Source organism: Mus pahari, chromosome 5 (assembly GCF_900095145.1).
Source record: "Mus pahari chromosome 5, PAHARI_EIJ_v1.1, whole genome shotgun sequence".
NCBI classification, from domain to species: Eukaryota; Metazoa; Chordata; class Mammalia; order Rodentia; family Muridae; genus Mus; species Mus pahari.
This window is the reverse complement of record NC_034594.1, coordinates 66,494,754-66,521,359: the sequence shown is the minus strand read 5'-3', so window position 1 is coordinate 66,521,359 and position 26,606 is coordinate 66,494,754. Positions and strand designations below refer to the sequence as shown.

Here is a 26,606-nt window from a genome sequence, read left to right as displayed (position 1 = left end):
GACGCCCTCCCTGCAGTACAGTGGCTCTGCAAACTTGGTCAAGGCTGTTTGCTTTTGGATCACTGCTGTTATTTTTAAATACTCAGCTCTCTCCTCTATCTTTTGAGCAAAAACCTTGCATGTTCTGCTCACCTTTTCTAGCCCCCCTCCCGCCCCGCCCCCTAAAGCTTAAAGTAAGATCACGCTGCCTATTACCCATTTGCAAAAAAAAAAAAAAAACCCTCTAAAAACAAATGTTCTTTTATTTATAGCAACACCCACCAACTCTGTTGCTATAACACCTTCCAGTTTGTTCTCCTTCTTTCAAAGAACACTTGCAGTGGGGCTCAATACTGCACGCCTAAGCCAGGGCAGGGGAACAGGAAACCGGTGCAAAGCCTCGGGGGCCGTGGCCACAGTCCAGGATCACTTAGTTCTGAGTTTGCCAAGGGAGAAGGAACAGAGATAAAGTTCTGAGTGTTCAGTGTGAGAAAGAAGACAAGGAGTGACTTCAGAGTGAGCGATCAATGTTATCTGTCCCTCTTCAAGGAGGACGCACGTGCGTGAGTGAGTGTGTGTGTGTGTGTGTGTGTGTGTGTGGCATCAGCAATGAACTACCGACGCTGTAGGAAGGCTGACCACAGTAACAAGGGACCAGGATGCTACCAACACATCCCAAGGCACAAGCCACTAGATGTGGTGCAGCAAGGTCAAAGTAGACTTTTGGGAATCAAATGACATGTTGGGTGGGATTCAAGCGTGTAGCTGAAAGGTTTGCCCAACAGCCCGATTCTGTAAGCTGGCTAGCCAGCCTGGTACACTCCATAATAAGTTCCAGATTCTGGAGGATACCCTGTCTTAAACACCAAGGCGTGTGGCATCTGCGTGACACCTGGTCTCCAAGTGAACTTGCATCCATGTGTGCCTCAACCCATGTGCATTCCTGCACACATAAATTAGTAAGAGCGTGTGTGCACACACAACCTCCCTACACATCCAGAGATAAATGGCACTGTTTTCAGGGAGGAATGAATAGCAGGAGGGTTAGAGAGCTGACGGTAAAACTGGCTGCCTGTAAATCCAAGAGCCACCATTATCCCTATGTCCCCTTCAGGCAGGGGTTGGCTAGGAACTTACCTTTGACATCATTAAAGCTTGTCTCCGAGAAGCCCTCACTCAGGTCGATCAGAGTCCCCTCCGACTTGCACCGAGGGAGGCCGCTGGCGTTGGCTGCCCGGATGCGCTGGGCTGCCATGGTGAGCCTCTTGGGTGGGTGAGGTACTATGGTCTCATGTCTCCTCCCCTAGTTCCAGCAGGGACAGCAGCTGCTGTCTCATAAAGTCACGCTGCACGGAGGGGTCAACTTGGCAGTGCTCTTCTTCCTGAAGGGAGAGGAGAAATAATTTCCTCTGAACAAGTGAAGCATGGCTTCGAGGGTAATCTTACGGGAGGAGGGAGTCCTGTTTCTTCCAGACCATTCCAGTGAAGAGAGGCCCAATTCATTGCTCTGGCCCGGGAGCAGAAGCGGCGAGCTGCACAGACCCTGTGCCCAGTGGGCACGTAGAGATGCTCTTCCTAGGGCACAATGGGGTCTGTGAAATGTGTCCCAGCACCTGGATGGCCATTCAGTGTAGTCAAAGAGGACAGCCTCAGACTGTGCGGTACATCGCCACTTCCAGGACTCAGGAAGAAAACAGCCCCTGTCTGTCCAGAGTGGCGGGTCCTGTTGGAGGAGCGGCCGTGGGAGGCTTGGCACAAGGAACAGAGAGCCAGTGACACCATTTGCTCTTGAAGCCTTGCCATGGTGGCTTGGGGGTGGGGGTAGGGGTGGAGGGCTGCTTCCTGCCTGTGCGTACCCCTAGTCCCCACTGGAACCGAGTAAACATCATATACACAGTCCTTGGGGGCTACCAGGTTTATGATGTACAGCTAATTAATACATGTGAAATTGGGCACACTATCAAACTGCTATTCCTAGGCTGCTGCTGGACATAATTATGAGTATGGTTGGTTCTTAGTAGGATGAGGTAGACCAGGCTTAAGCATTTGTGGCGGGGTCTTTTGTTGGCTTGGAGCAGACCCTAAACCAGGACTGACGGAGAAGAGATAGCAATAAGAACTGTGGATTTTGAAGCTCCTCTACCAGAAACGAATGCATACCATCTCAGCCCCAAACAATGGGGTGCTCAACACTCCACCTAGAACATGGCTGGAAACGGGGCTTCTGACGCAGGTGTGGCACCCTCACACAGCTCTCTATGACAAAGTGAGGTCACCAGCCCAGGCACTACATCCCCAGCTCAAAGGACCCATGTAGAGAATGTGCAGGCTTAGCACCCATCTCCTGCTGCTGCTAACAATACACAACCTGAATCCTATCCAGCCCAGGCGTTTGTGGTTATCATCTGGCATTAAAACCCCATTAACTACACTTGCTGTATTTCTTAAGAAATACACATGACGGAATGATACAGAACATGAGGCAAGGTCTCAATGAACACCAATTACTACTACCAAGCATCAGAGGTCAGTCTTGGCTCCAGGGACCAGTGGGCAGAGATCCAAGAAAGGCTTCCGACTTCCCGCCCACCTTAAGACTTCAGAAGATCACAGCTTGCAAGTTTTCTATGCCAAAGACTCGGTGCCATTTACAGACACTGGGGAAACTCATGACAGAGGAAAAGAGGCTGGAGAGTGGGAGGGGGAGAGTCACTTCAGGAATGGGCTGGAGCCCATACACAGCCTGGGCTTGCCAACTTTCCAGCTGCACGAATGTCCCCTGCGACTCTGAAGGCCGGGGTGTCTAAGGAGAGGCAGCAGACTGTGCCGCCAATACAGGTGAAGGGAAGGCGAGGGCAGGAGATGCCTACTGGCTGTGACAGCTGATAGCAGGCTTGTCCTGAGGACGCTGGTGAAGCTCAGAGCTGCTCTGAGGACCCCTGAGTAAGAGGAGTATGTTTTGGCTCTTCCTCTGCTCTGGGGACACAGGTATTTACACCTGTGTCTGCTTTCCTCTTGTGTATAACAAGTCCTCCCATCAGAAATGAGTTGGTCATCTCTGCCATCCCAGTCCAGGCCACAAGACTGATTTTCTGGAGGGTTAAAGAACCCGAGTCCAAATGGCACAAAGAAGGGGCACTAATGACGAGCTTCAAGGCAACCTCCTTCCAGACTTTAGAACCCTAGGGGCAGAATCTTGCCGTGGCCACCATGTAAACAGCCTGGGATGTGCTGGGCCACAGGACACAGAGTCAGAATAGCCCTGCCTAAAGGCACTTGAGCCTGGTACTAGAACAGGGGTGGGTCCTGGAGTGCCTAGCCAAGTGAGTGTGGACCAGGGCTGCATGGGTCAGCTCACCTTTCTCCGAAGGACTTTTGGAAGCCACTGAAGGTGTGGTGGTTTGAATGAGACACGTCTCCCATAGGCTCCAGTGTTTGGTCCCCAGTTGGTGACCCTACTTGGGGAGTTTTGAGTGGTGCAGCTTTGCTGGAGGAAGTACATCAGGAAGGGTGGTTTTTGAGATTAAAAGGTGCATGCTGTATCCACTCTGCTTTTGTGCCTGTGGGTCAGTGTGTGAGCCCTCAGCTTCCTGTGACTTCTACTATGCTTGCTGGCACGCCTACCTGCCTGCCTGCCACGGTGAACTCTTATCCCTCTGGAACCATATGTCAAAATAAATCCTCTTTTCCATACGTTACTTTGGTCATGGTACTTTATCATAACCACAGGAAAGTAACTACCACTCCTGGCTAGGAACTGTCACGCGATGTAGTTGAGAAAAAAACCCTGTTTCCTTTAGGAATGGTTACTTCTGGTCTTGGAAAGCTGAAAGCTGTTGGCCAGGTGCAGGCATAGAACACAGCGCTGAGGGATCAGCTGGATAGCCTTGCCTCCCTCCAAGTCTGGAACAGAAGAAGGCCACAGCACACAGAGGTACTGGGAGATTCCTGAGCGAGCAGCTTTATCGGGGACCCCGGTTCATCAAATCTGCGAGACTGAGGCTCTGCAGCTTCTCCATCATCACCACAGAGGACTCAGAGGTCAGTGGAAACCACAAATGATCAATACAGAAAAATAGCCCAGGGCCCTCTCATGACCATAAGTCCTGGGGTCAGATCCAGGCCTTGGGAGTGGACAGAGTTGTAAGATGAATCACGGTTGTCTCTTATGGGGATGGGGGGACATAGCTAGTGCCCTGAGCCAGGGGAGGGACAAAAGGGGTGGCAGCAGTTACACAGTGACCAGTAGGATTAAAAAAAAAAAAAAATTGACACTTTCCGAGGAGACATTCGAGGGACAGACAGATTAAGACCTATGGACCCTCACCAGATGGAGAAGACAAGCTCTTAAGTGTGACTACCAGTACCCTGACATGCCTTGTGTTTAAAACTGGCACCAATGCGCTTGTACACACACACACACACACACACACACTATTCCCTTCATGGAGTAGAGGACTTTTGTCTCGTGGAAAAAAAAAAAAAAAAAAAAAAATCCTGAGAGTAAGTTTTTTTCTCCTCCAGTGGCAGCTGGTCCTTGAATTGGACCCTGGTACTGTCAATACCACACTGAGTGCAAACAGGGACACTAACTGTCCTGTCCTTTGGGGACATTTTCTTAAAGGAAAGAGACCAGACAGTTCGTCCCTCAAGTCTGCCTGAGGAATTCCTCCTCTCTCCTCATAATATAGTCCGGGCAGGTGGAACGTGAAACCCTTTCTACCAACTCCATCTTTTTGTGCTCTGCATACAGAAAGTATGGCAGCTACCAGAACCTGGAGCTGCCCTGTCCTCTGTATCCATCACCCACAAGACAGGTCCTTGTCCCCATCACTACTAGGTGAGGCCACTTACTTCCCCTTACTTGGGCCTCTCACGGGTCTGTCCCTCCAAGACATGGGGACCAACCCTCAGTCTCTCACTCACCTTGCAGAAGCAATGGATCCCAGGAAGCCGTGTGACAGCCTAGAGACTGGCAAGAGGGCAAGGTGGCCCCGTAGCCAAGGAGCAGTCCCTAGAGGCTCTGGCTCTCTGCTGCCTGGCTGGCCTCTTCTTCCATGGCCTCACAGTGGTGCTAGGGACTTCCTAATTCTTCCATCATCTGTCCTCGTGGGAACCTTGTTCTCTCCAAGGTTAGGCCATCTTGTTCCTTCAAATCTCTAGGGACTATGTCCTGTCCCTAGGGAAGCAAGTCAGCAGCCCAGCCCAGCCTGCTGTGCCCTCGTGGCTTAGTTTCACCTTCACTTCCAGCTCTGCAGAGCTGCACACCCCCCCTGACTTACATTTGGACCTGCTGTGTCTCAGGCCTGCCTAACCGCTGCCCTTGCATTTTCCATTCAGCGCCCAAGTGAAAACCAGGATGGCTTTACCTGGGCTTCCAGGAAGCCGGGCTTCTCTGCATCCTCTCCCTCCTGGCTCCACCCACTTCCCCTGGGGCTCTGCGAGTTCTAGGTGACTCATGGGCACTAGCTCTCATCAGACCAAGTCAGTCAACCAGTGTCCCCAGGGCTCTCATCCAAGTTCACCACGTCCCTGTTTATCGATCTCTGAGCCTTTCGGGACTCAGGTGGATGGCCAGGCTCCCATTCACACCCACCAAACAGCCAGAGGACCCGCCCCCCCATACCCTTCAGTTACTGTACACATACCCCTCCACTGACAGAGAGTAACCTCCACCTGACCCTTCCCAGCACCAGCACACCACCTCAGCTCAGCTCAATTACAGTAATTGGCTCCTTCCCACCAGGCTGCCTGCACCCTGCAGTCCACACCTCAATCAACAGTGGAGGCTGCCAGGCCTCTCCACCCACCCTTTTTTGCTCTCCGGAGTGCTAACAGCACCTCCAGGCCCTCCCTACACCACCCACCCTGCTGTCTCTTGGGTTAGTTTCCTTATAGGTCTTGCCTCCCTCCCACCTGCCTCCACTGTCTTACCAAAATTCACTTCCCCTAACAGGTCCCCAGCACATGCTGGTTTGGAGGCCTGGAAGGTTCTCCCCAGGCATTCACTAGACTCTATCACCCACCCATCCATCCACCTACTCACCCATTCATCCATCCACCTATCCATCTGTCTACCCACCCACCCATCCATCTACCCACCCACCCATCCATCTACCCACTCACCCACCCATCCATCCATCCATCCACCCACCTATCCATCCACCCACCCATTCACTCCCATATAGCATCTGATTGGTAGAAAGAGGAACGCCTTCACCCCACACTCTTCCTGTATTTGTCTCATCACCACTGAAGTCCTGCTCTTCCTTAGCAAGACACCCCTAGAACATGAGCTCACCCAGTCTCTGTTCCCACTGTGCTGTGTAGGCTCAAAGGCAGGGAGTTAGGAATTCCTACTATACAACCACGATGATAGGTCTGAGATAGTTCATAGCCACCTCGAACGATCGTTTATGGAACCAGGAGGTTGGTGTGACTTGATGACACACAGCACACTGAACTTGGAAAACCCACCCTGTTGACTCTCACTGACAGACTGCCTGGGCGAGCATCTCAGAAGTATCCGAACATCCAGCTGAGCAAAAGAATGTCACATGTCACCAAAAGGACGACTCCACTTCTCAGTCTCCAGCCATCCTTTCTCCAGGGTGGGTTGCCTACCCTTTAGGTCACTCTCACTGACAGGGGCAGGCAATAAATAGCTCCACTCCAGTGTTCCAGATGGTGCATCCCTCTGTGGGTCCAGAAGACTGCTGTGGGCTTTACTCCTCTAACTACTGAGTTCTCCTTTTCTGAGTGTCAGGGCTGACTCGCTTAGAGACAAGACCCCGGGAATTAGGAGGTTGGCAAGCTGTCCACACAGACAGACCTGCTGACAGATCCTGCTGGCTGCCTCAGGCACTCTGCGCCCTCCCTGCTGCTGCCAGCTTGCTCTCTCTCTGCACCTCCCAGTCACGGGATCTGCATGTGGTGGCCTTTCTGCCAACACCCTGGCTTCAGGAACAATGAAACTACCCAATCCAGGAAAGGCACCAAGATGGGGTGTGTCTTGGGGGTAGCAGGGCCGTGTGTGACTTGGGCAAAAACCAGGAGACTGAGAGAGAGCGAGCCAAAGCTGGCGAAGAACAGGGCAAGAACGCTATCAGCGCCTCCCTCAGTGATTCCGGTTGTAGTAACATGACTCACCGTTTGCATCTACTTGCAGCCTGTGGAGCTGACTGGGTCAATCTCAACAGATATCTTCCAGTAAACAACAATAAAAGTATGAGTTTTGACCTGCCCTGTGATTCGCAACCCCAGCCTCTGTACGAAAAATCTCAATATTTGTCCTCTTTCTAGCTCCCTAAGAAACAACTGTACAAGGAGGAGCTTGGCTTCACTCCGAGACTAGAAGGCTTACTCGGTCTTAGTACTTCAACACCCGATCTCGCAAAGATGGCGAAGCCATGGGGATTTGCCTCTAAGCCTCCACTGGTCTGGCTTAAGCACTATTCCTCGTGGGGACAGCATGACTCTAAGCATGCCTATAGAAGCAGGTGAGGAGCGCATGCTCAGACACCTCCTCCTGAGGGGGTCAGCTCTGCCCACAGGGATGGGAATCCCGCCCACAGCCTGGAGGGTGGGTCTCCATTCCCTCCAGCCACCTGTAGATGAAGCAAAGTGCTGCCCTGTGGCTTCCAAAGACTCCCATGCTGGCCCCTGTGTGGAGTGTTTCAGGAACACATGAGACCACAGAGTAGGAGCTGTGGTTTAGAACTGGGATGCTCTTCTCATGTCCACTGCAACCATGGCATAAAGTCAAAGCTGACACGGCTGAGGTTCCATGTCCTGTGGGGGAAAGGTATATGAACCATCCCTGCAGGGTATAGCACCTACCAGCCACTTGAAGGGGAGTCCAAGAGCCAGGGGCTGCGCGGAAACATTGCTGCCTTGCAACAATGGAGAGTAAGCAGGCTAGAATGGGCTGGGTCAGTAACAAAATAGAGAAAAGTGAGTCGGGAGAGCAGAGGGTTGTGGTGGGGATCAAGAGAGCTTTCTGGTCACACTGTTCAGGCCATAGTAGACAAAGCAACCCCTGTGCCCCATGCTTCTAAAAACCTCAGAGTCTGGAGGCTAGCCAACGAAGAGTGCGGCAATGCCTGTCTCCTAGGACCTCAGAGCTACTCATCACAACCACGTCTGTGGTCTGTTCCGCTGAGCCACATGGGAAACCAAGCCAGCGTGTGGTATCGCTGACGGCAGACGAGGCATGAGGAAGATCTTGTGACCAGCCCAGACAGCACAAACTTGTAAAGTCTGATCTCCATTCAGTGACCCTAAAGGAAGGGCACAATTATCTCTCCAGTGTGCTCACAGCAGGGAGAAATAGAGAGGTTCATTCATCTAACTTGAGTCTAGACTCCATCTGCCATGTTACTCAAGACTGCAATCCGGCAGATATGAGTTCCAACACTAGTCACTGATTTCTATACTGGAAAACAGACAAAAAGCTAACAAACCATCCAACCATCCATCCATCCAACCAACCAACCAACCAACCAGCCAGCCAGCCAGCCAGCCAGCCGGCCAGCCAACCAACCAAACACACTAGATGTGGCAACACGTGCTTTTACAATCGAAGGATTCCAAGTTCAAGGCCAACCTGGACTACATAGTGAGACCCAGTCTTAAAACAAAGTTCAGACACCCTGCCACATATGTAGAACTCAACAGTGCTCTTTAAAATGGATTAATCTACTTGGGCTAGAGGAGAGGTTCAGTTGTTAAGCGTACCTGCTGTTCTTGCAGAGGACCCAGGACTCAGTTCCCACATCCTAACTGAATGGCTTACAAGCACCTGCAATGCCAGTTTCAGCCTTTGCAGGCAACCACACACATGTGGCATTCACTTACCATACACATACATACACATAAATAAAAATAAAAATAAATAAACTCACTTGATAGCTGCCTTTGCTTTAAGGATTTTTTTTTTTTTTTTTTTTTTTTTTTAAAGTCTACTCAGGCAGGCTGGAAAACATCTTTCCCACTGATCACAGGATTCTTACGATGGTCTTAGGTATTACTTTGGGAAGCTCAGGATTAGCCACACTGCTCACTTTACAAGTGAGGGAGAGTCCAGGCCATACTGGAAGGGGTCTCCCTGAGGCTAAGGGGGAGGCAGCTACTACAATCCATGCAGATCCATGGCAGCCCATGACAGTCCTTGCAAAAAGCCAGGGTATAGGGCAGAGCTGTGCCCATCAAATGGAACATGAGAAAAAAACCCAACATACCCCACATTGCCCAGCACCTGACAGCAGGAGCAGAGGCGCTGCACAGGCAAGGTGAGGACAGGGTGCCCAAAGGCTCTCTCGCAGCCTTAGTCATTAGTAGATAAGTGTCTGCCTCCCAGCCAGAAGGTAGGGAGCCAAGATGGAAGTGGACAGTCTCAATGTCACCTGTCAGCTTTATGAAGTAGATAAATGGAGCTAGGTCTATGTAGTAGTATATGTCTGTATTCACACTGCTAGGGAGGCAGAGGCAGGAGAATTGCCTCAAATGCAGAGGTCAGCCCTTGATACAGAGAAGACCATGTTCTGGGGTTGGGGTGTGCATTTAGCACAGTAAGTAATTGGGAAAATTCCTGGAATGAAAGTGTACTTCTTTCCTGGAGAGCAACTGCCCCCCGTGAGTCACTGACCAGATATCTAGAGCGATGAACTTTTGCTTGACCTTTGCCAAGGCTTATTTGGGGAAATGGAGGAGGACCCTCTCTCCATCCTACTGCCCCTCATGCCTGCTGGTCCTTAGGAAGAGAGTGTCCCCGGTACCGTGGAATGTCCTAAGCACCCTGCATGAGCTGGAGGGTGGCAGAGCTCTTTAAAGGCACCCTTGACACAGGATAGCTCCAAGAACAGAATGCATACAACCTAATACAGAAATAAACTAATTCAGCAGATTTAACGGTACCTCATTTCCAGAGGTGTACATTTGACAGAAAAGGACAATGTTGACCTCTGGCGGAAGGGACTTTTTCCTTTTACAATACTGAATTTCCTTGCTTTCTGATTCTGTATCTTTAAGTGATGAAAATGGGATTTTCTTCCAAGTCCCGTTACCAGCCCCTGTGCCAAGCCTTGGCTCCCACAGGTCCTCTGACAGTAAGTGGGTCCCCGACGTATCAAACTTTCCCATAACATTTGTGGAGGAAGCTGACCCCAGGGGATAGAACCTGAGCCCCAGTGCTGTGGCCGGTGTGAGTCAGCAGGACATTGTTCCTTCTTCCTTTCCCTTACAATCCCACTCCTAAGATGACGGGACCCCCTGAGAGAAGAGGGCAAAGTTAAAGGGGAGCCAGAGGCCCTGCACCTTCCACTCAGCTCATTCTGATAGCTGATCTTACTGCATTTTGACTGATTTTCTTCCCTTCTTCCTTTTCTGTTTGGGGGTGCTTCCACATTTGGCTTTTAAACAATTTTGTTAGGACAGTTTTCTAGATGAGAACAAGAAAGCCTTGCCAAATGCTCTGCTGGAAGGTTCTGGAAACTCATCCTCTCAACAGCGGTGGGAGTTAATTCCCCACCCTTCGTAGACAGCTGAGGGAAAGCTCTGCTAACCTACTAAGTAGGAGCAGGCATTCAAGTCTGAGTCCCTGTCCTCCCCCCACCACCCAGAACTCAGTGTCCTGTGAAGCAGCCAGCAACTGACCAACAGAAGAGTGGCTCTGAGAGCAGCACTTGGTGACAGGGTGAGAGTGCGCCCCGTCACGTGGCATGCTCCCATTTCTTTATTTCAGTTTTTTTTCTTTTTAGAAAAAGAAAAAAGATTTATGTGTGTTTGTCTGTATGTATGCCTGTATGTATGTATATTTGTATGAATGAATGAATGTGCACCACATGCATGTAGTACCTGAGGAGACCAGAAGAGGGCATCTGATCCCCAGAATTGGAATTACAGTTATTTATGAGTCGCCTGCCATGTGGGTGCTGGGAACTGAACCCAAGTCCTCTGTAAGAGCCAGTGCTCTTAAAACCGTGAGATAAGAGCCTGTGTCTGTCTGTCTGGCCCTATTTCCCACCCAGAGGACTTTCACAAGAAGTCAACTGCCAGCGTCTTTGCCACCCTACTGTTTGAGCTTACCCACTGGCTGGCTTGAAGTCTGAATTGTGCACTCCTATCAATCTTTGCCGTCTGGCTTTCCCTGGATGCACAGCATGGCTTCTCTTAATGAAAAATTTGATGAGCATTCCCATCTATTTCCTTTACTTAAAAAATTGGTTTGTGTGCTGACATTAATGTACAAAGAATTTATTTGGCTTCTCGGTGAGGACTGTCACAAAATTAATTAGCAAAGAACTGAGTAATTACTTTTGCATGCCATTCCCGAACAACATGTCCCCTGCAGATTAATTCAATGACATCACCAAACAGTTTAATACATAGAGACACGAGGGTCTGCACTGGGGCCATTCTGTGACAGCAGCCTGACAAAGTCTGTAGTAATACCCTCTTAGGTAGTTGTGACAACACTTCCATTAGCCACTCTCCTGCAAAATCCTATCTTAGGTTTTTTTAAAACCTAAGATATTTTGTATTTTCTTCCTTCCATGAACTTTTGAATAGTTTAAAATCTTTCCTCACCACTTAATTCCCTTAAAGATTTCCTTGATGCTACATCGATGAGAATTGACACCTTTATGCTAGTTCATCTTTTTGTCTAAAGGTGTGGTGGGTCTCCATTTATTGAATTTTCTGAAAAGGGACAGAGAATAAACTGAACTTTAGGGAACCAAATGTTTGTCACAAAGACTGTTCTTTTAGTCTACAACGAATCACAAACAATATGAAGCAAATACCTGTGACTATGTTCCAATAATGTTTATTGATAAAGCATAAATGGTGGGCCACAGTTTGCTTCCCCGCCAGCGTCAAGCTTAAGAACAGAGTCCAGCACTTACCAAACCTTAATCCCTATCTACGTGTTAGGAATATAAAAGTAGCCGGAAATCAAGGCCAGCCTGGCCTAAACTGCAAGTCTGGGGCCAGCCTGGGCTACACGAGACCTGTTTCACATAGCCAACTCACTTCCTGTCCAGAAAGCATCCCGGGAACATTTTAGACTGGGCTTCAACACAGCTGCCACCGTGGGCATCTTTTTTTTTTTTTTTTTCTCTTATATTTTTCAGGGGAGTATTTCTGGAAGAGGGAAGTCACTGACTTCTGTATCTACCCAACTTAAATTCAGCAGCCAAGAACCTTGCTTTCGAGCAGCAGGCCTCAACCTGTGGGTCATGACCCCTACAGATTAAGAGATCCTACACATCACATACTTACATTACGATTCATAGCAGTGGCAAAATTACAGTAATGAGGTAGCAATAAAAATAATTTTATGGCTGGGGGTCATCACAACATGAGGCACGGTATGAAAGGGTCACAGCACTAGGAAGGTGGAGAGGCACTGCTTTAATGTATAATGTAGTATCGACTTGTGCAGCCCAGGGCTCGGTGCCCTGGCCTGCCAGTCTGCCTGGCGTGGCCACACTTCCCTTACTTCCTTGTCTAGCACAAACCACCCTCTTCCTGGCACACTGACCCACCCTAGTTTCTCTCATAGTCTAGTTAATAACTGATTTAAAATATTACATTTGAGGCTGGGTATGGTGACTCATGAACGTAACCTTAGCCCTTGCGGGGGGTGGGGGGGAGGGCTGCAGCAGGATGAGTTTAACACTGGCTGGGGTTACACAGTGAGTTCTAGTCACCCCGATATATAGTGAAGAACCTGTCTCAAAACCCAAAGCAACCAAACAAAATAAATGCATGCGTGTATATCACGTTCAACATTTCTAAACAGCAATTTTAATCTGTCATTCTTTCTTTTAAACATTCTGCTCTTGGGGCTGGAGATATGACTGAAAGTGAAGACAGTCACATGTGGTGGTGACCCCCAACCTTGAAATTATTTTCCTTGCTACTTCATGACTGTAATTTGGCTACTGTTATGAACTGCAATGTAAATATCTGATATGCAGAATGTCTGGTATACAATCCCTGTGGGGGCTCACAACCCACACGCTGAGAACTGCTGCTCTTCCAGAGGACCTGGGATTGGGTATCATTTGGTTCCCAGCACCCACATGACAGTTCACTATAACTCGTGACTTAAGTTTCAAGGGAATGCTGCCCTCTCTGGCCTCCATGGGCACCTGCACACATGCACATGTTCCCAAACAGGCCCATGCGTACATAATTAAAACAACAACAAACCCAAAAGCTTTGAAATGCTGCTCTTAGGCTAGTGAGACGTCTCAGTGGACAACCGGAGACTGATCCTGGGGTTCATATGACGAAGGACAGGACCAACTCCTGTACCTTTTATTCTGACCCCCACATGAGTAACGCGTTGGTGAGCGGAGATGGGAACATGGCTATGTTCTTTAAAACTTATCTGACTGGCAGTTCCCTCTGGCAGGCAAGCTCTGCCTCACAGAACCTCATGTGCCTCTGTTTCTCTGACTGACCCTCCATTCAATGTCCATTTTGAAGATGCCTCAGCCTTTCGACTTCAGTCGCCCTACTTTGGGGGTTCCTTTCTAGAGCCTGTCTTTGTTTCCATCACCTTCTTTGGGTCTGGCCTGTTCCTCAGCTTCCTCAGAGCACTGGGAACAACCCTGATGACTCTGCCTCTTTGCGCAGGGTTGGAAGTTGTTCAGCCGCAAGAAAATAAGCTAAAAGTTAGAGCAGGGAGTGGAGGACTGGCACCACAAAGCCCCGTGCCCTCCCGATTTTAAGTGAAGAACAAGCTATAGTCTCCCAGGTTCCCCCATCTGAAGACAGCACCCTACCCTCCACCTGGGGACTCCAACTCCAGAGCCGCAGCAGCCTCCTGGTACTCTGTGGGTAGAGACTTAAGAGGCACCCGAGCCACTCCCATTAAAAGCATGGCTCACAAACCTCAGTAGTATTTCCTTGCCAAGATCAGGAGAGGTTGGAGGAGGAAATTCCTGTCGGGTGACAGACAGTTTAGGGCAGGCAGTGGGGCTCTGGAAGGGTACCTGCCAGCCCAGAGGAGAAACCTGGGAGGTTACAGCTTGCCCTCCACTAAAATCGAGAGGGCGCAGCAGGATGCCTGCTGTCAATTCTCCACTCCCCACCCTCACCTTTGGAAGCACGCCTTGTTCATGAAAGCCCCCCTGTAGGCTTCTTGTAGAATACACTCACTACACCATCGTCCTTACTCCACAACCATCTCTACCCCCAGGGTTTGATACAAAGATGCAGGCTTAGGCCCATGACCCAGAGCACAAGAATTTAGATACAGAGCACCTTAATATCCCAACCCGGTCTGTATTTCTTTCTTACTGCAGAAGAGGGTTCTAGGTGACCAGGCTCCTTGCCACTTTCTGTGTCCCCCAAATCGTCTATGCCCTTTATGTTGTACTCTAGGAAGAGGTCTAGTGTGCCCCACTCCAGCATCATAGGGGCTTTTTGTGGTCATGCTGAACTGGCAATGGATGACAAGAGGGGCTGAGGACAGGGCGGGCTCAGCCCCACTCTGTCCACAGAACTTCTGGAACTTTGGCGAGCAAGCTGCTCTCACTCCTAGCACAAAAACTATTTTCCCCTCACAGAACGACCTTGCCTTCTAAACCACTTATTTCCAACTCTCAAGACATGTCAGGACATGCGGGATCCTCCTTACCTGCTTCCTTCCAGCCCTGCTGCCTCTAGGGTCCAGGCTACCCACACATTTGGGAATCAGGCCATTCTGTGCTAGGGGCTGTCCTCAGCTTCCAGACAGATCTGCTACACCTTTTCTCTACCCTCTAGATGCTAGCCAGCGACCTCCTCCCCTCCCATCTTGGCTCAATGACTCCAATGTTGCAGGAGTAAACTCCAATGGAGCCTCAAGTGTATCCCCCCAAGCCTGGCAAGTGTCTTCCATATGACTATGACTGATACTTAGCAGCATCAGAAGCCCAGGAAGCGGCCCACCTGCATCTCCCATATCCCTGAGCTGTGTCTGAACGATGATACCACCATGTATGCTGAGCTTGGCCCCCTGGAAGCACCAGGGGGTTGCCTGGACCCAGGGGCTTAAAGGGGCTCATGGAAATTTCTGCAGCTTGAGATGGCCTTCAAGCTACTCTTGTATCCACCCGGAGTACCCTAGAGAGGACCCCCAGAATACATCAAGTTTACACCTACGTACTCTGGCCAAGTTCATACTCTTTAGCTCTGAGCTGTATGGCCTGAGAAGCAGGGAGACCCTAGTGTCCTGTCTCATCCAAGCCAAGGTGGGACAAGAAAAGACAGGGGTGTCAGACCTGGAAATGCAGCCAGGCCAAGGCAAGGGACCTCTGGAGATGGCCTCTGCCATTCAGCATGTCAAAAAGTTCAGCATGTCAAAACTCACGGCAGAGCCACGTGCTTTCCCCACCTCCAGGTACTGTGGACTGCTTTACAGGGTTCTGCTACCTCCCGATGGCCCCACCCCATGTGGTTTGAACACAAAGGGTTTCTGGGTACTTCATTCAACAGGCAGGCTGACTTTATAAAGCATTAGTCACTTTCTAAGCATGACCTCCTTTGGCCTTTCTGCCACGTGGGCTGTGCGCACTGAACATAAAGACTCTCGTGTGCCCTCTTCTCAGTTGCTTGAGATGTTCAAGAACTGGCCGAGAGCTCGTTCAGTATGATAGTGTGAACAGTAGCTTTGGCTAAAATCCTAAACTCCAGAGAAGAGGTAGAAGGGCTGGCTCCCGCACACTGTTCTGAGGCCCAATGCAATCTTCCTTGTGGATGACCAAGTGACAATGTCATTAGGGTGGCCCTAGTCCAGTAGGATGGGCAATCCTTGTTGACAAAAAGAGACAGTTGTGGACAGAGACATAGAGGAAGAGAGAACCGGTGGGAACTGCTCCCCTCCACGGCTGCCAGGGAAGCAACTCCGAAGGCACTCGGTTTTGAACTTCTAGTTCTCTAGTTCTTCTAGTCTCTGGCATTCACAGAACACGCTTGTGTTGGTTAAGCCATCATGAGCTAAGGTTGCAAATCTTACAGTACTTCCAGGTCCATGAAGGACTGCATGTGTAATGGTGGTCTCCTAAGTGCATATTACCAATACATATGTACAAACATTCTACAACGTTCACATAAGACGTCACACTTCTGAGAACTACCTTCCTTGTTTAGCAACACACGGCTGGGCCTGGCTGGGCCCTGTCCAGCCCAGGGAGCCTGCACAGCCTGCTCAGGGGCTAAAACTATAATTTAGCTGCAGAACTACACTCGACTTGGTGGAACGGCCTGGGTGGCCCTGCTCTCCAGCAAGCCTCTGTCTATTTGAGCATCTCTCAGACACGATTCCTCACATAGGGTAAAACTTCCTTGCCTCTCGCTTTCTGGGTGCACTTTTCAAAACCACCAGCCACTGCCTGGTCCTGCTTGGCAAATTCCTGAGGGATGAGTCTGACGCTGGCACACATCCAGTAATTACACCTCGAGCCCTGGAGTGAGATTTAAAATATCTTGCTAAGTTACTTCAAGAGTCACAGAGAGGCAGCACTGGAAGGGAGGCGAGTAACTGGGCCTTTGAAAATGACTATGGGAAGATGCTGTCTGCATGCTGTGATTCACTACGAACACCCCACCCAACCAGATACTAAGATGGGGGTAACAGAAGCAGAGAATGAAGTCCCCAAAGCCCTGCAGGCATAGCTAAAGGATGCTCTTTTATTAGAAGTTCTGTTGGGCCCTGGCAACTGTAGCAGAACAGACATCCATCAACAAAGCCATGCAAAGGGACACCCACATAGTTATTGCACTACAGCATGCACAGATCCTCAAAGGGGACCAATGGCATAGGCTAGAGAGAGAGCCACACGGACAAGGAGCCTCAAAAACCGCATCTCTTATCGCATTGGCTAGACGTGTCCTGTAATGAACCTTCAAGATCTTAAAACAGGTCTTCTGGTAGACACTGAATCGTGCCACTGTTCAAAGAGACAACAATCCTGGGAGAGACCAGCAAACTGTAGACCTGGCTACAAACATACTTGTAATAGGCTGATTGTCCCTGAAGCCTGTGTGACAAGCAGACTATGTTACCACCACTCTAAAAGAGAAAGGCCAGACCCTTAACACTCAGGTCGGCCCTCAGCACCATGACCTAGATCTAGCAGGGTTCACTGTTCCAAGGCTAGCATGGTCTTCTTGTGTGATCCTTGGCTTCTCCATCTGATCCTCAATGGAATATTAAACAGGTCTATAGCAGGGACCGAGCTTGGGAGGTGGCATGGCAAGAAATAAAAAAAAAAAAGTGGGACTTGGGGTTGGATTGACTGTGAACACATTCATGTGAGACAGGGTTGGGGAGGGAGGCTGGCAAGAGCAAGGTCTGTGGATGAGCAGGTCCCTCCCTCATCATGCTCAGGGACATGGGCCCCTTTCACACACTGGAGAATGGGCTCTCCCAGGATTTCCTTATGTAGACACAAGTGCATGAGAAAACAAGGACAAAGAGAGAAGCAATGGGTTGCCCTGCTCCCACTCAGAGCACTTTGAGGAACAGCTGCTTATCCTTGCCCTTCCCCACCACGTGTGCAGATCTTGATCAATGACTGTCTATCACTGACCAATGTTCAACGTGAGGGGAGCCCCTGGGAACCTGTCCAAGAAGGTCCGGGGCCATTCATATCTCCTGTCAGCCAGCTGTCCCCAGGGTGCTCTGAGAAGCAGTCAGCACCCTGTGACACTTTCACTGCAGACGAGGGTGCACAGAACATCCTTAAAACTGCTCTGGGTTGACACAGAGGTTGTGGTCATCTGCCCCAGGGGCCTGTACTTTCCTTGAAGTGGACCTCACTGGAACTGCTGATTCCACTCCACATCTCTCTGGCCACAGCAGGAGCTGTGTCTGTCCTTCAGTCTCCAGCTCACAACACAGCACCTGAGAGCCATCACCAGTCACCCAGCTAACAGCCCACACGGCTCTCTGGTGCTCACTCTAAATCAGGAGTGCTTCTGTGCACCGCTGACCGGTGCCTGCGGAGCGCAGGCTCCTGCTCTGAAGATGCAAAGGCCGTGGAAGCAGAGGCTCCCTGAAGTCACAGCTGTTGGCATGGGCATCTACCAGAAACAGAGAGAAAAGCCACACCGTGACTGCTCCCCTACTTGGTGGAAGCCACAATACAGATAGCACCATGGAACAGAGCCACGACTATGAGCTGTACTGTGCCCCCTCGCCAATAGATCCATAGGTCCAAGTCCTCACTCTGTGGGCCACGCATGTGAGCTTACTGGGAAACAGGGTCTTGCAGATGTGGTCAAGTTCGGTTGAGCAAGCTCACAGTGGGTTAGGGTGGGCCTTCCATCCACTCATGGGCGGCTCTTAAAGAAAAAGAGGTTTAGATGCAGAGAGAGAATGGAGTGGGCCATGTGAGGATGGAGATGGCCAAGAGAGGGATGCAACCACAAGCCTGGGAGGCCACGTGGAGCCATCACCAGAAGCCAGGAAGAGGCAAAAGTACAGAGGGTCCCTGGGATTCCTGAGGGAGAGGGGCCCTGTCAGATTTCCAGTGTAAACTGTAGCCAACAGGCTTTGAGAGAATGCATTTCTGCCATGGTTTCCTCTTCCCTGCGAATTTGAGGGAACCGCTCGCTCCCAGGACCTGGCAGACACTTGAGCCTTCTATATAAACAGGCATAATGTTTACAGAGAACCTATACATACCCTCCAGTACCCTTTAAACATTGTTATGTTGTTAATATTCAGGGGGAAAAATGACCAGGATATAAAACCCCACACAGTATTTTCCCCCCCTAGAATATTTACTCTGAGGTTGGCTGGATCTACAAATCCAGAAGAAACTAGGAGAGTGTAATTTTTTTCAGAACTAGGGAGAAGACCTAGCACCTCACACATCCTAGCTCACGCACCCTACAACTGAGCTGCACCCCAAGTACAACTAGCTGCTAGAGGACCACCTGCCAGGTGGGGATGTACTGGACTCTATTCCACAAGCTTCTGCATGCTAATATGCATAAACGCCGTGGCCACCCTGTGCTAGAGACTCGTGCATCCTCTTCCACAGATGAGGAAACAAAGGTGAAGAACCAGGCCACCTGGGCAAGGTCTGCCAGCCTCAGCGAGGCAGGGGTGAGCCACTGAAGGACCTCACTTGCCCCATTCTATACACACACAAGCAGGCCAAGCTGAGCGTAATACAGGTGGGAGCAGGGAGCCTGGCGGGGCTGCCTGCAGAAGCATTCCCTGTGTGGCTAAAGGGCCAGGCAACCCTGCAAAGGTTCTTCCCCACCCCAACCCCTCAAGCAACAGGCCTTAGAGGGTCTGTAGATTGGTGTATTCTAAAGGAACTGGGTTTTGTTTTTTGTTTTTGTTTGTTTGTTTGTTTTTGTTTTTGTTTTTTATTCAAACAAATGCAGCAGCGAAAGGTCATTTGTGAAGACTTGATCTCTCAGCTAGGGAACACAATCTCATGCCAATCAGCTGGCTTCCAGTCCTGGAAGATAAATTCAAGCTGGTCCCTCCAACAGTCCCTGCTCCCTTGAACATAACGCACTGGGTGAAGGACCTGTGGTGACCAAGACTTGGTGCCCAGGACTGTGATCATCAGCACTAACAGGACACTGGGTAGAGAGATGGGCACCTTCCTGCTTTATCTTCTCCCCTTGGAGTTGTGGCACAAAGGGATCCCAGTGAGAACTTGCCTGCTATTCTGGGGAGCCTCTGCCACCAGCTGGAACCAACAGAGGTAGGTGATGGGCAACCTATCAGACAGGTTTTTGTGGGACAATGGGCCCAGCTAGGCCCGGGGCCTTCTGGCATTCCAGACCTGTTTTCTTACAACTCTTATGGAAAGAACAAGGGGAGAGGTTCTTGGCGCTAAGGCCAGGGTGACCTAGAACCAGAGGGCACAGGGCAGTTTCTCAAAGATTCTCTGTCTATAGCTTTAAGGAACAGGGTTATACACAGCAGGCGTGGACTGGGTCCAGCCATTAAAGAAGACACACTTACAAGTGGCTCACCCTCTGCCAGGTGCTTGCTTCTCTGTCCTCCACCGCTTTATGGTCTCATGGTCCTCTCAGGCCCCTCACTGGCAGCTTCTGACCCTTTTCTCTGGGGCCCTTGGAGGAGCTTGAAGCCTGTCAGCTCCCACAGCGGCAGGGCCTCTCCCTCCCACTGGCTGGCTGACCCAGCCCTGTGGTCTTTGAGACTGACTGAAAATCTCCTTCCTTTAGGCTCACAAACATCCTCTTTCCTGCCTTTCTGGCCCAAGCACCCACCTCAGGCCTCATGAGGCCAGAGAGGAGCGTCAGGAACAGTTCAAGGATATCTTCCCAATGCTTCTTCTAGGGCCCACACGACCTCCTAGCCACACAGTGGTCTCCTTCTGCTCCGTCTTGTTGATTGAGGGTTCATCTCACTCTTGCTGGGAGACTCCTGATCTTTCTTTGGTCACTTCTTTCTCCAGCTTGCCTTCAAGAATTCAAAGTCCTGTGTTCATCCTGGTCCTGCCTGTCTTCCTCACCGGGTCACACAGTTGGGAAGCAAACAGCCCAGAGATGTCCTGAATGCAGCCACTTGCACTGCTGGAGGTGGGGCAGAGCATCAGGCAGCTCCCCCAACTGTCTGCCTTAAACCTCCTTTTCATGGACAGACTAGGATGGTGGTCATACGTGCTCTGGGCACAAGCGCAGCACCACACTCAGCTTCCCAAGTCACCAGTCTGCCCAGCAGACTACCAGGACCAGGACAGGTGGCTACAGTCAGGATTAGCAATGGAGCCAGGAGGGCTGGAGCCGACAGCTGCAGGAGCTAAAGCCTGCTTCTTCCCCACCAGAGGCGCCTCTATGGCCAGGAGCACAGACTGGACAGACAGTGGGATCCAGACAATGGAAGCCCTCAGGTGCCTGGCCTGAGAGGACCCAGTCAGGCGTGCCCTATGTTGGCTGTGTCAGAGACGGGCTCGTCATTTTCCTTATAACACACTTGCCTCCTAGTCTCCTTCTCTGTAAGAACCTTAGACGCTTCAAACCTTAGGCAGAAGGCTGGCCTCGCCTGCTGTGGAACCCAGGGTGGCAAAAAGACTCAGAGTGTACGCTCCCTCTCCCACTTAGGAGGACTTCACCCAGGAAAGACAAGAACAGCCATCACTCAAGGAACTTTTTTTTTCCGAAGCGGCTACAGGAGACAGGAACCCCTCAGGAGGGGAACCTGGGTAGCCCTAGGTGTGGCTGTGAAGATTCTTGCCTGCCTCACGTCTTGCTTCTACCCACTAAGCCGAGAGAGAGGCCCAGTAGCCTGGGATGCAGTCATTTCAAATGGACCCACAGAAGGAGCAGCAAGGGGACCAGGGCAGGGGCAGGTGCTGCAGCTCAGAGGATGTCCAGGAAACTGCTTCCTCACAAAGCTTCCTGTGATTCACCCCTGGACTGCACACCTGGCCTTGGATAGTCCTGACACACACCTGGAGCTCACTAGGCCATGGATGCTGGACACTACTGTGATGTACACACCACACTGGGGACAACAGTGGAAAATGTGTGACTGACCCACATGGGTCACAACTGGAATTCCAGAGCAAACCAAGCCTCAGGGCGAAGGGATTCCTGCTAGACTGGGGCCAGGAATGGGGGAGGGATCGGGGTCATCGGCTGACAGTCTCAAAGGACTTGGGCATGAGAGGTCAGCTCCTCAAAGATAAAATGAAACAACTTTTACTCCACACCAGGAGGTGAAAACGACCCCATGACCCCTGAAAGATGATGAACATACCAACAAGACAGTTATTATGCAGCCGTAGAAAGGAACGGAAAACGCTCGTGCACACCACAGTGTAACTGAATCATTAAAAGTCATGCTAAGTGGAAGATTCCACTCACTGAATGTCGCAGACTGTTGCAGAACATTCTCAAATGGTCTTTAACTCAGGTTGTCCTGAAAGACGAGCAAACCATCCTAAAACTCTATAAACTTAACAGCTCATGATGGCGTGAGTCTGGACACGCAGACCACAGAGCTGAGAAATCCTAAACCAAACAACTCGAGATGGGGGGTCATCCGACAATGCATTATCCTGAACAGAGTGCCTATGGCACCACCTTCAGGAGTGTACATAGGATGCGTCGGAGGGAAACTGTGTCGGTGGTTACTTTGTGACTATGCTGACCTCTACTTTTAACAATGTCACTCTCAGGAGGGGCAGTGGCCCCTGGACTGTGATGGGTTAGTGACACGCTTAACTGAAGACTGTCAGTCCATGAATTTACCCACGTAACTACCGCCATCTGAGAAGTCACTTGCACCGAGAAATGTGTACAATGAGAAGATGCTTCTGCTCTTAGGATCAAGGCACGGATGGGCAAAAAGACAACCTGAGTCCAGAGGCAGAGGCAGAACCAGGGAGGTCTCAGCAAGCTTTCCCCAGGGTGTCGCCAGCAAACGGCGGCTGGTTCCAGGTATCTGGTGTTGTCCCCAGAGCAACACACCATGAGCAGGGACAGATTCCTACAGCTTTTGTGCATGCTTTCCAGGATCCTTGAAACCCAACTCAAACTGGCTGAACAAACCCTGACCCTAGCGGAGAGAAGGAGGGGGAGCCTGGCCCTAGAACCACCTAGATACAGACATTTAAGAGGGGCAGCCTCTGGCATTTTGTAACCCACTGTGGGTTCAATGTCTTTATACTCGAAGTTTATCTCAGCGGGGTATGTATGGGTCTACTCAGAGCTGAGCTTCTCCTGTTTCCTAGAGGGACAGAGTAAGGCATGGCAAACTCAGCCAGAAGCAAGGTGTAAGTTCAAATACAGGACTCAGCCCAAAAATCACTTGGGAAATGGGAGAAAGGGTCCAATAAAATAGTTGTGGTGAGCGTTGGAAGGGAGGGGTCTTTCTTGGCAGGTAAGAGTACAAGCAGCTGCTGTTCTTTGAGCTGTGGACCCTGCTGCCTGGTGGGGATGCAACTCCATCTACTGAGTAGTACTCTGATTTATATGGCCCGGGCCTGTAGAATCTCAGGCCCTGAAGGCCCCAGCCTGAGCACCATACTGCTGGTCAGCTGGCCTTAGCCACTGGGTGCTCCCTGGACCACCTCTCCCAGTCTGCTCTGAAGGGAACTGAAGACAGAGCAGGTTCACATGGCAGGGATGGGCTGTCAGTGGGGGTGGGTGGGTGTCATGTCCAAAAGACCCCTGGGGGTACTCAGTTTGAAAACCACTCATGTGGAAAAAATACCTAAAGAACTTCCAGGGGGTATCTGAAGTAAGGCCAAGTTATAGAATCCCCTGAAACTCAGCACCCCAGGTTGGGTCAAGGACTTTATAGTGACTTGTCTGCAGACTATCCTGCAGAGGATGCCAAACTCCTGAAACCAAGAGATCAAAGGCACACAGAAGGCAGGGTGCTCAGCACTCCACCAGAGCCTGTGGCTCACTAACAGCCTCTCTGCATTCTGCTACAGCCAGACAATTTCTCCTCGTGCTGGGCCACTCTAGAACTTTCTCTGGCTTTGCAACATCTGAGATCATGGATATTTGAGGGATCCCGGCTACTGGTGCTAAGCTCGGATGACCCAGTGTGGGGTGATCTCTCCCAGCAGCTGGCCTTGATTTCAAGATGTTCAACTTGGAGGCACAAGTTCCTCATCTGTAAAAGTACAGCTTGAATGAACGCTTAGCCCAAGGCAGAGAGACGAATCAGCTGGAGCTTTGCACACTACTAAACACGGTGCAAGCTTAATCACGAACCAACGCAGAGGACTTTACCAACACTGAGTAAAACCTGCATTATCTTTCCACATTCCCTTTGTCGAGATCAAAGAGAACATCACTCGAAACCCACCTCTTGGGGACACTGGTGGTGTACACCTTTAATCTCAGCATTGGGGAGACCAAGGCAGGCCAATCTCTTGAGTTTGAGGGTCTATAGAGGGAGTTCCAGGACAGCTAGGAAACCCTGTCTACACAGAGACCCTGTCTCAGAAAAACAAAACAAAAAGCTCTCTCTTTTGCAAGTCTCCTCACAAGTCCACCCCAGCACCTCAGCACAAAGAGTTCAATCAGCTTAGGAGTGCCCTCTGTCTATAACTAGGAGCCACCTTCTGGTAAGTAGTGGGGACCTGCTCCCTGGGCTTGTGTGAGTCACTGGAAAGTACCTCCACATACTGATTTTAACCAAGTTCAACGGCATCCGCAGGGATTTCACAAGGCAGGTGGTTCCAAAAGCAAGCACATTAACACATGCCCTTTCAAATGCCAAAGAAAAATCCAGCAAGGACACAGGTTTGACAACAGCTTTTGTTGGTGGCCTCTGGGAGACATTCAATTCCTTTGTGAGGACTGGCTTATGGTTAGCTATGTTCCACAGGCCTTAAAGGCCTTCTTCCAAGGTCAGGCTATCAGCCACTTTTATAGGCAATCCTTCAAGAACCTAGTAAAGGTGGCTGATGGCTCAGTAGTTAAGAGCTCTTCCAGAGGACTCAAGTTTAGTTTGTTTCCAGCACCACACAGCAGCTCATAACCATCTGTAACTCCTATCCAAAAGGATCTGTTTGACATCCTCTTTTGGCCACCAGGGCACTGCATAGACACACATGCAGGCAAAACACACACACACACACACACACACACACACACACACACACACACAACTTAAACTATTTTTTAAAAAATCTAGTAAAGGTGTGTAGGAAACCAAAGTACCGTGAGTGAAAGTTTGTAGGAACAACAGGTGTTCCAAACCCTTTGTGAACCATACTAGGGGTTCCTGAGCCCAGTACACACTGAATGTTCTCTCTGGGTAGACTGAGTGTGGGCCATGTCGGGGGGGGGGGGAAGAACCCAAGATGTGTTCACTGAGGGCACAGTCCAGGGCTGCTGGAGACCCTGGCAGGGCAATGGACAGGAACAAGATAGGTGGCCCATTAGTGAGGCTTCAGATAAGCCACCAATCTTCAAATCTCTGCTTCTTCCATGGCCCAGTGCAGTATGGTATCCTTTTCAGCATACCACACACCAGGCACCAGGACCTGTCTCTGCCCAGGGGAAAATGAGCCTCACAGTTTATGAGTCTGCCATAAACCAAAACAACAGACCACTTGTAGGAGCACAAGGTCCAAGTCTGTCCCTTACCCATAAGCCCTAGCATCTTCCTTGATGAGCTAAGAAATCCCAAGTGACCAGGGCCATGTCCCACAAAGAACTGCTTGCTATTCAAGGGCTGGCAGCCATCCCTGGGTCAGGTGCTCCTAGAGTGAGAAGCAGAGACCAGGTGACAGGGCAGGATGCACAGACAAGGGCGACCATGTGATTCTGCAAATCCTGAAGGGCAGCCTCGATTTTCAAGGTCTGGCTCCCAGGCCCCGCTGTGCTAAGACTCTGGATCTTTCCAACTGCCTAGAACCTTCCTTCGCCATCAAGTCTGAGTACATGTTCCATTCCCTTGTCGTCCCTGAGACTCTGGATTCCTGTTTACTGATGGGGAAAGGAAGGTCCAAGGAAACTAGTCTATGCAAATGTTAAATTAATCTATGTAAATCCACACTAATTTATGCAAATTCCATTGTAGCTTGAATCAAAGAAAAATTGCCTGCACTTAGAGGACAATTATTTGTTTTGTTTTTGAGAGTCTTAGGATGTGTGCATATAGGTGCCCGACCTGGCCTGGCCTTGCAGAGATCCTCCTGCCTCTGTCCACCAAGGGATGAGATAGATTGCCAGTATGGGCCATCACACCTAACTTTGAGAAGAGCAGCTATACATTTTTTGCATAGATAATTTTAATAATTCAAGAATGAAATACAGGGCTAAATATGTAGCTGTGGTGGGAGAGTATGTGCCCAGCATGCAGAAAGCTTTGGGTTCAATCATCAGTCTCTAGTTCTGCATAACAGGCATGTTAGCCATGCCTATAAACCCAGCACTCTGGAGAAGGAATGATGAGAATCAGGAGCCCAAAGTCCTCCTTGGCTACATAGCCAATCAGAGCTAACCTGGACTATCCGAGGCCTTATCTAAGCAAATAAATACAATCCATTCTCCTTACTAGAGCTCCTTCAGCCAGGAATCCAAACAACCATGGGAAAACATAGCTAGACAAGAAACAGTATCCAGGTCAGGGAGTTAATTCAGAGACTCATGACTGGTCAACATGCTAAGAATAACTGATTGTGATAACTTAGCCATAGATGAGGAATTTATATCAGTCTTCCCCCAGATTCGGGGATCATCAGGGATGGGAAGGTCTGAAAGAATGTTAGAGTAGGAAGGTGTGGAGGGATGATGTGAAATGCTGTCCTCGGTGTCACTTACACTCGTGTTTGTGCACACGCAAGTGGAGGCTACCTCTCCTGGTAGGGGGGGACATGCCTCAAGGGCTGGTTTCACACCGGTGTGCATGGAACGAACTGGACTCAGTAGGTTACAAAAAAAGGAAGAGGCCATGAAGTTGGAAAGAGGATGTGGTAGTCGTGGCCCAAAGGGAACTAGATGGAGTAGATGCAATCAAAATACACTACAGACACACATGAAGTTCTCAGAGAATGAAAATGTCATTTAAAGCAAATCAAAACAACCCTGAGATTCCATCTCACACCAGTCAGAATGGCCAAGATTAAAGATTCAGGTGACAACAGATGCTGGCGAGGTTGTGGAGAAAT

General features: G+C 50.1%; 1 protein-coding gene across 2 annotated transcripts in view; it reads right to left on the bottom strand.

The window, feature by feature from the left end:
- Sh3bp4 (SH3 domain binding protein 4) overlaps window positions 1-26,606 on the bottom strand; it is an 80,732-nt gene that overhangs the window by 16,072 nt on the left and 38,054 nt on the right. Inside the window, exon 3 of one of the 2 annotated variants that reach the window (XM_029538745.1) lies at window positions 1,117-1,361. In XM_029538745.1, coding sequence (XP_029394605.1) covers window positions 1,117-1,234 — 118 coding nt within the window. In that variant the 5' untranslated portion in view covers window positions 1,235-1,361. Of the gene's footprint in view, window positions 1-1,116; window positions 1,382-26,606 lie in introns of those variants that run through there. The other variant, XM_021198785.2, reaches the window with a different exon arrangement.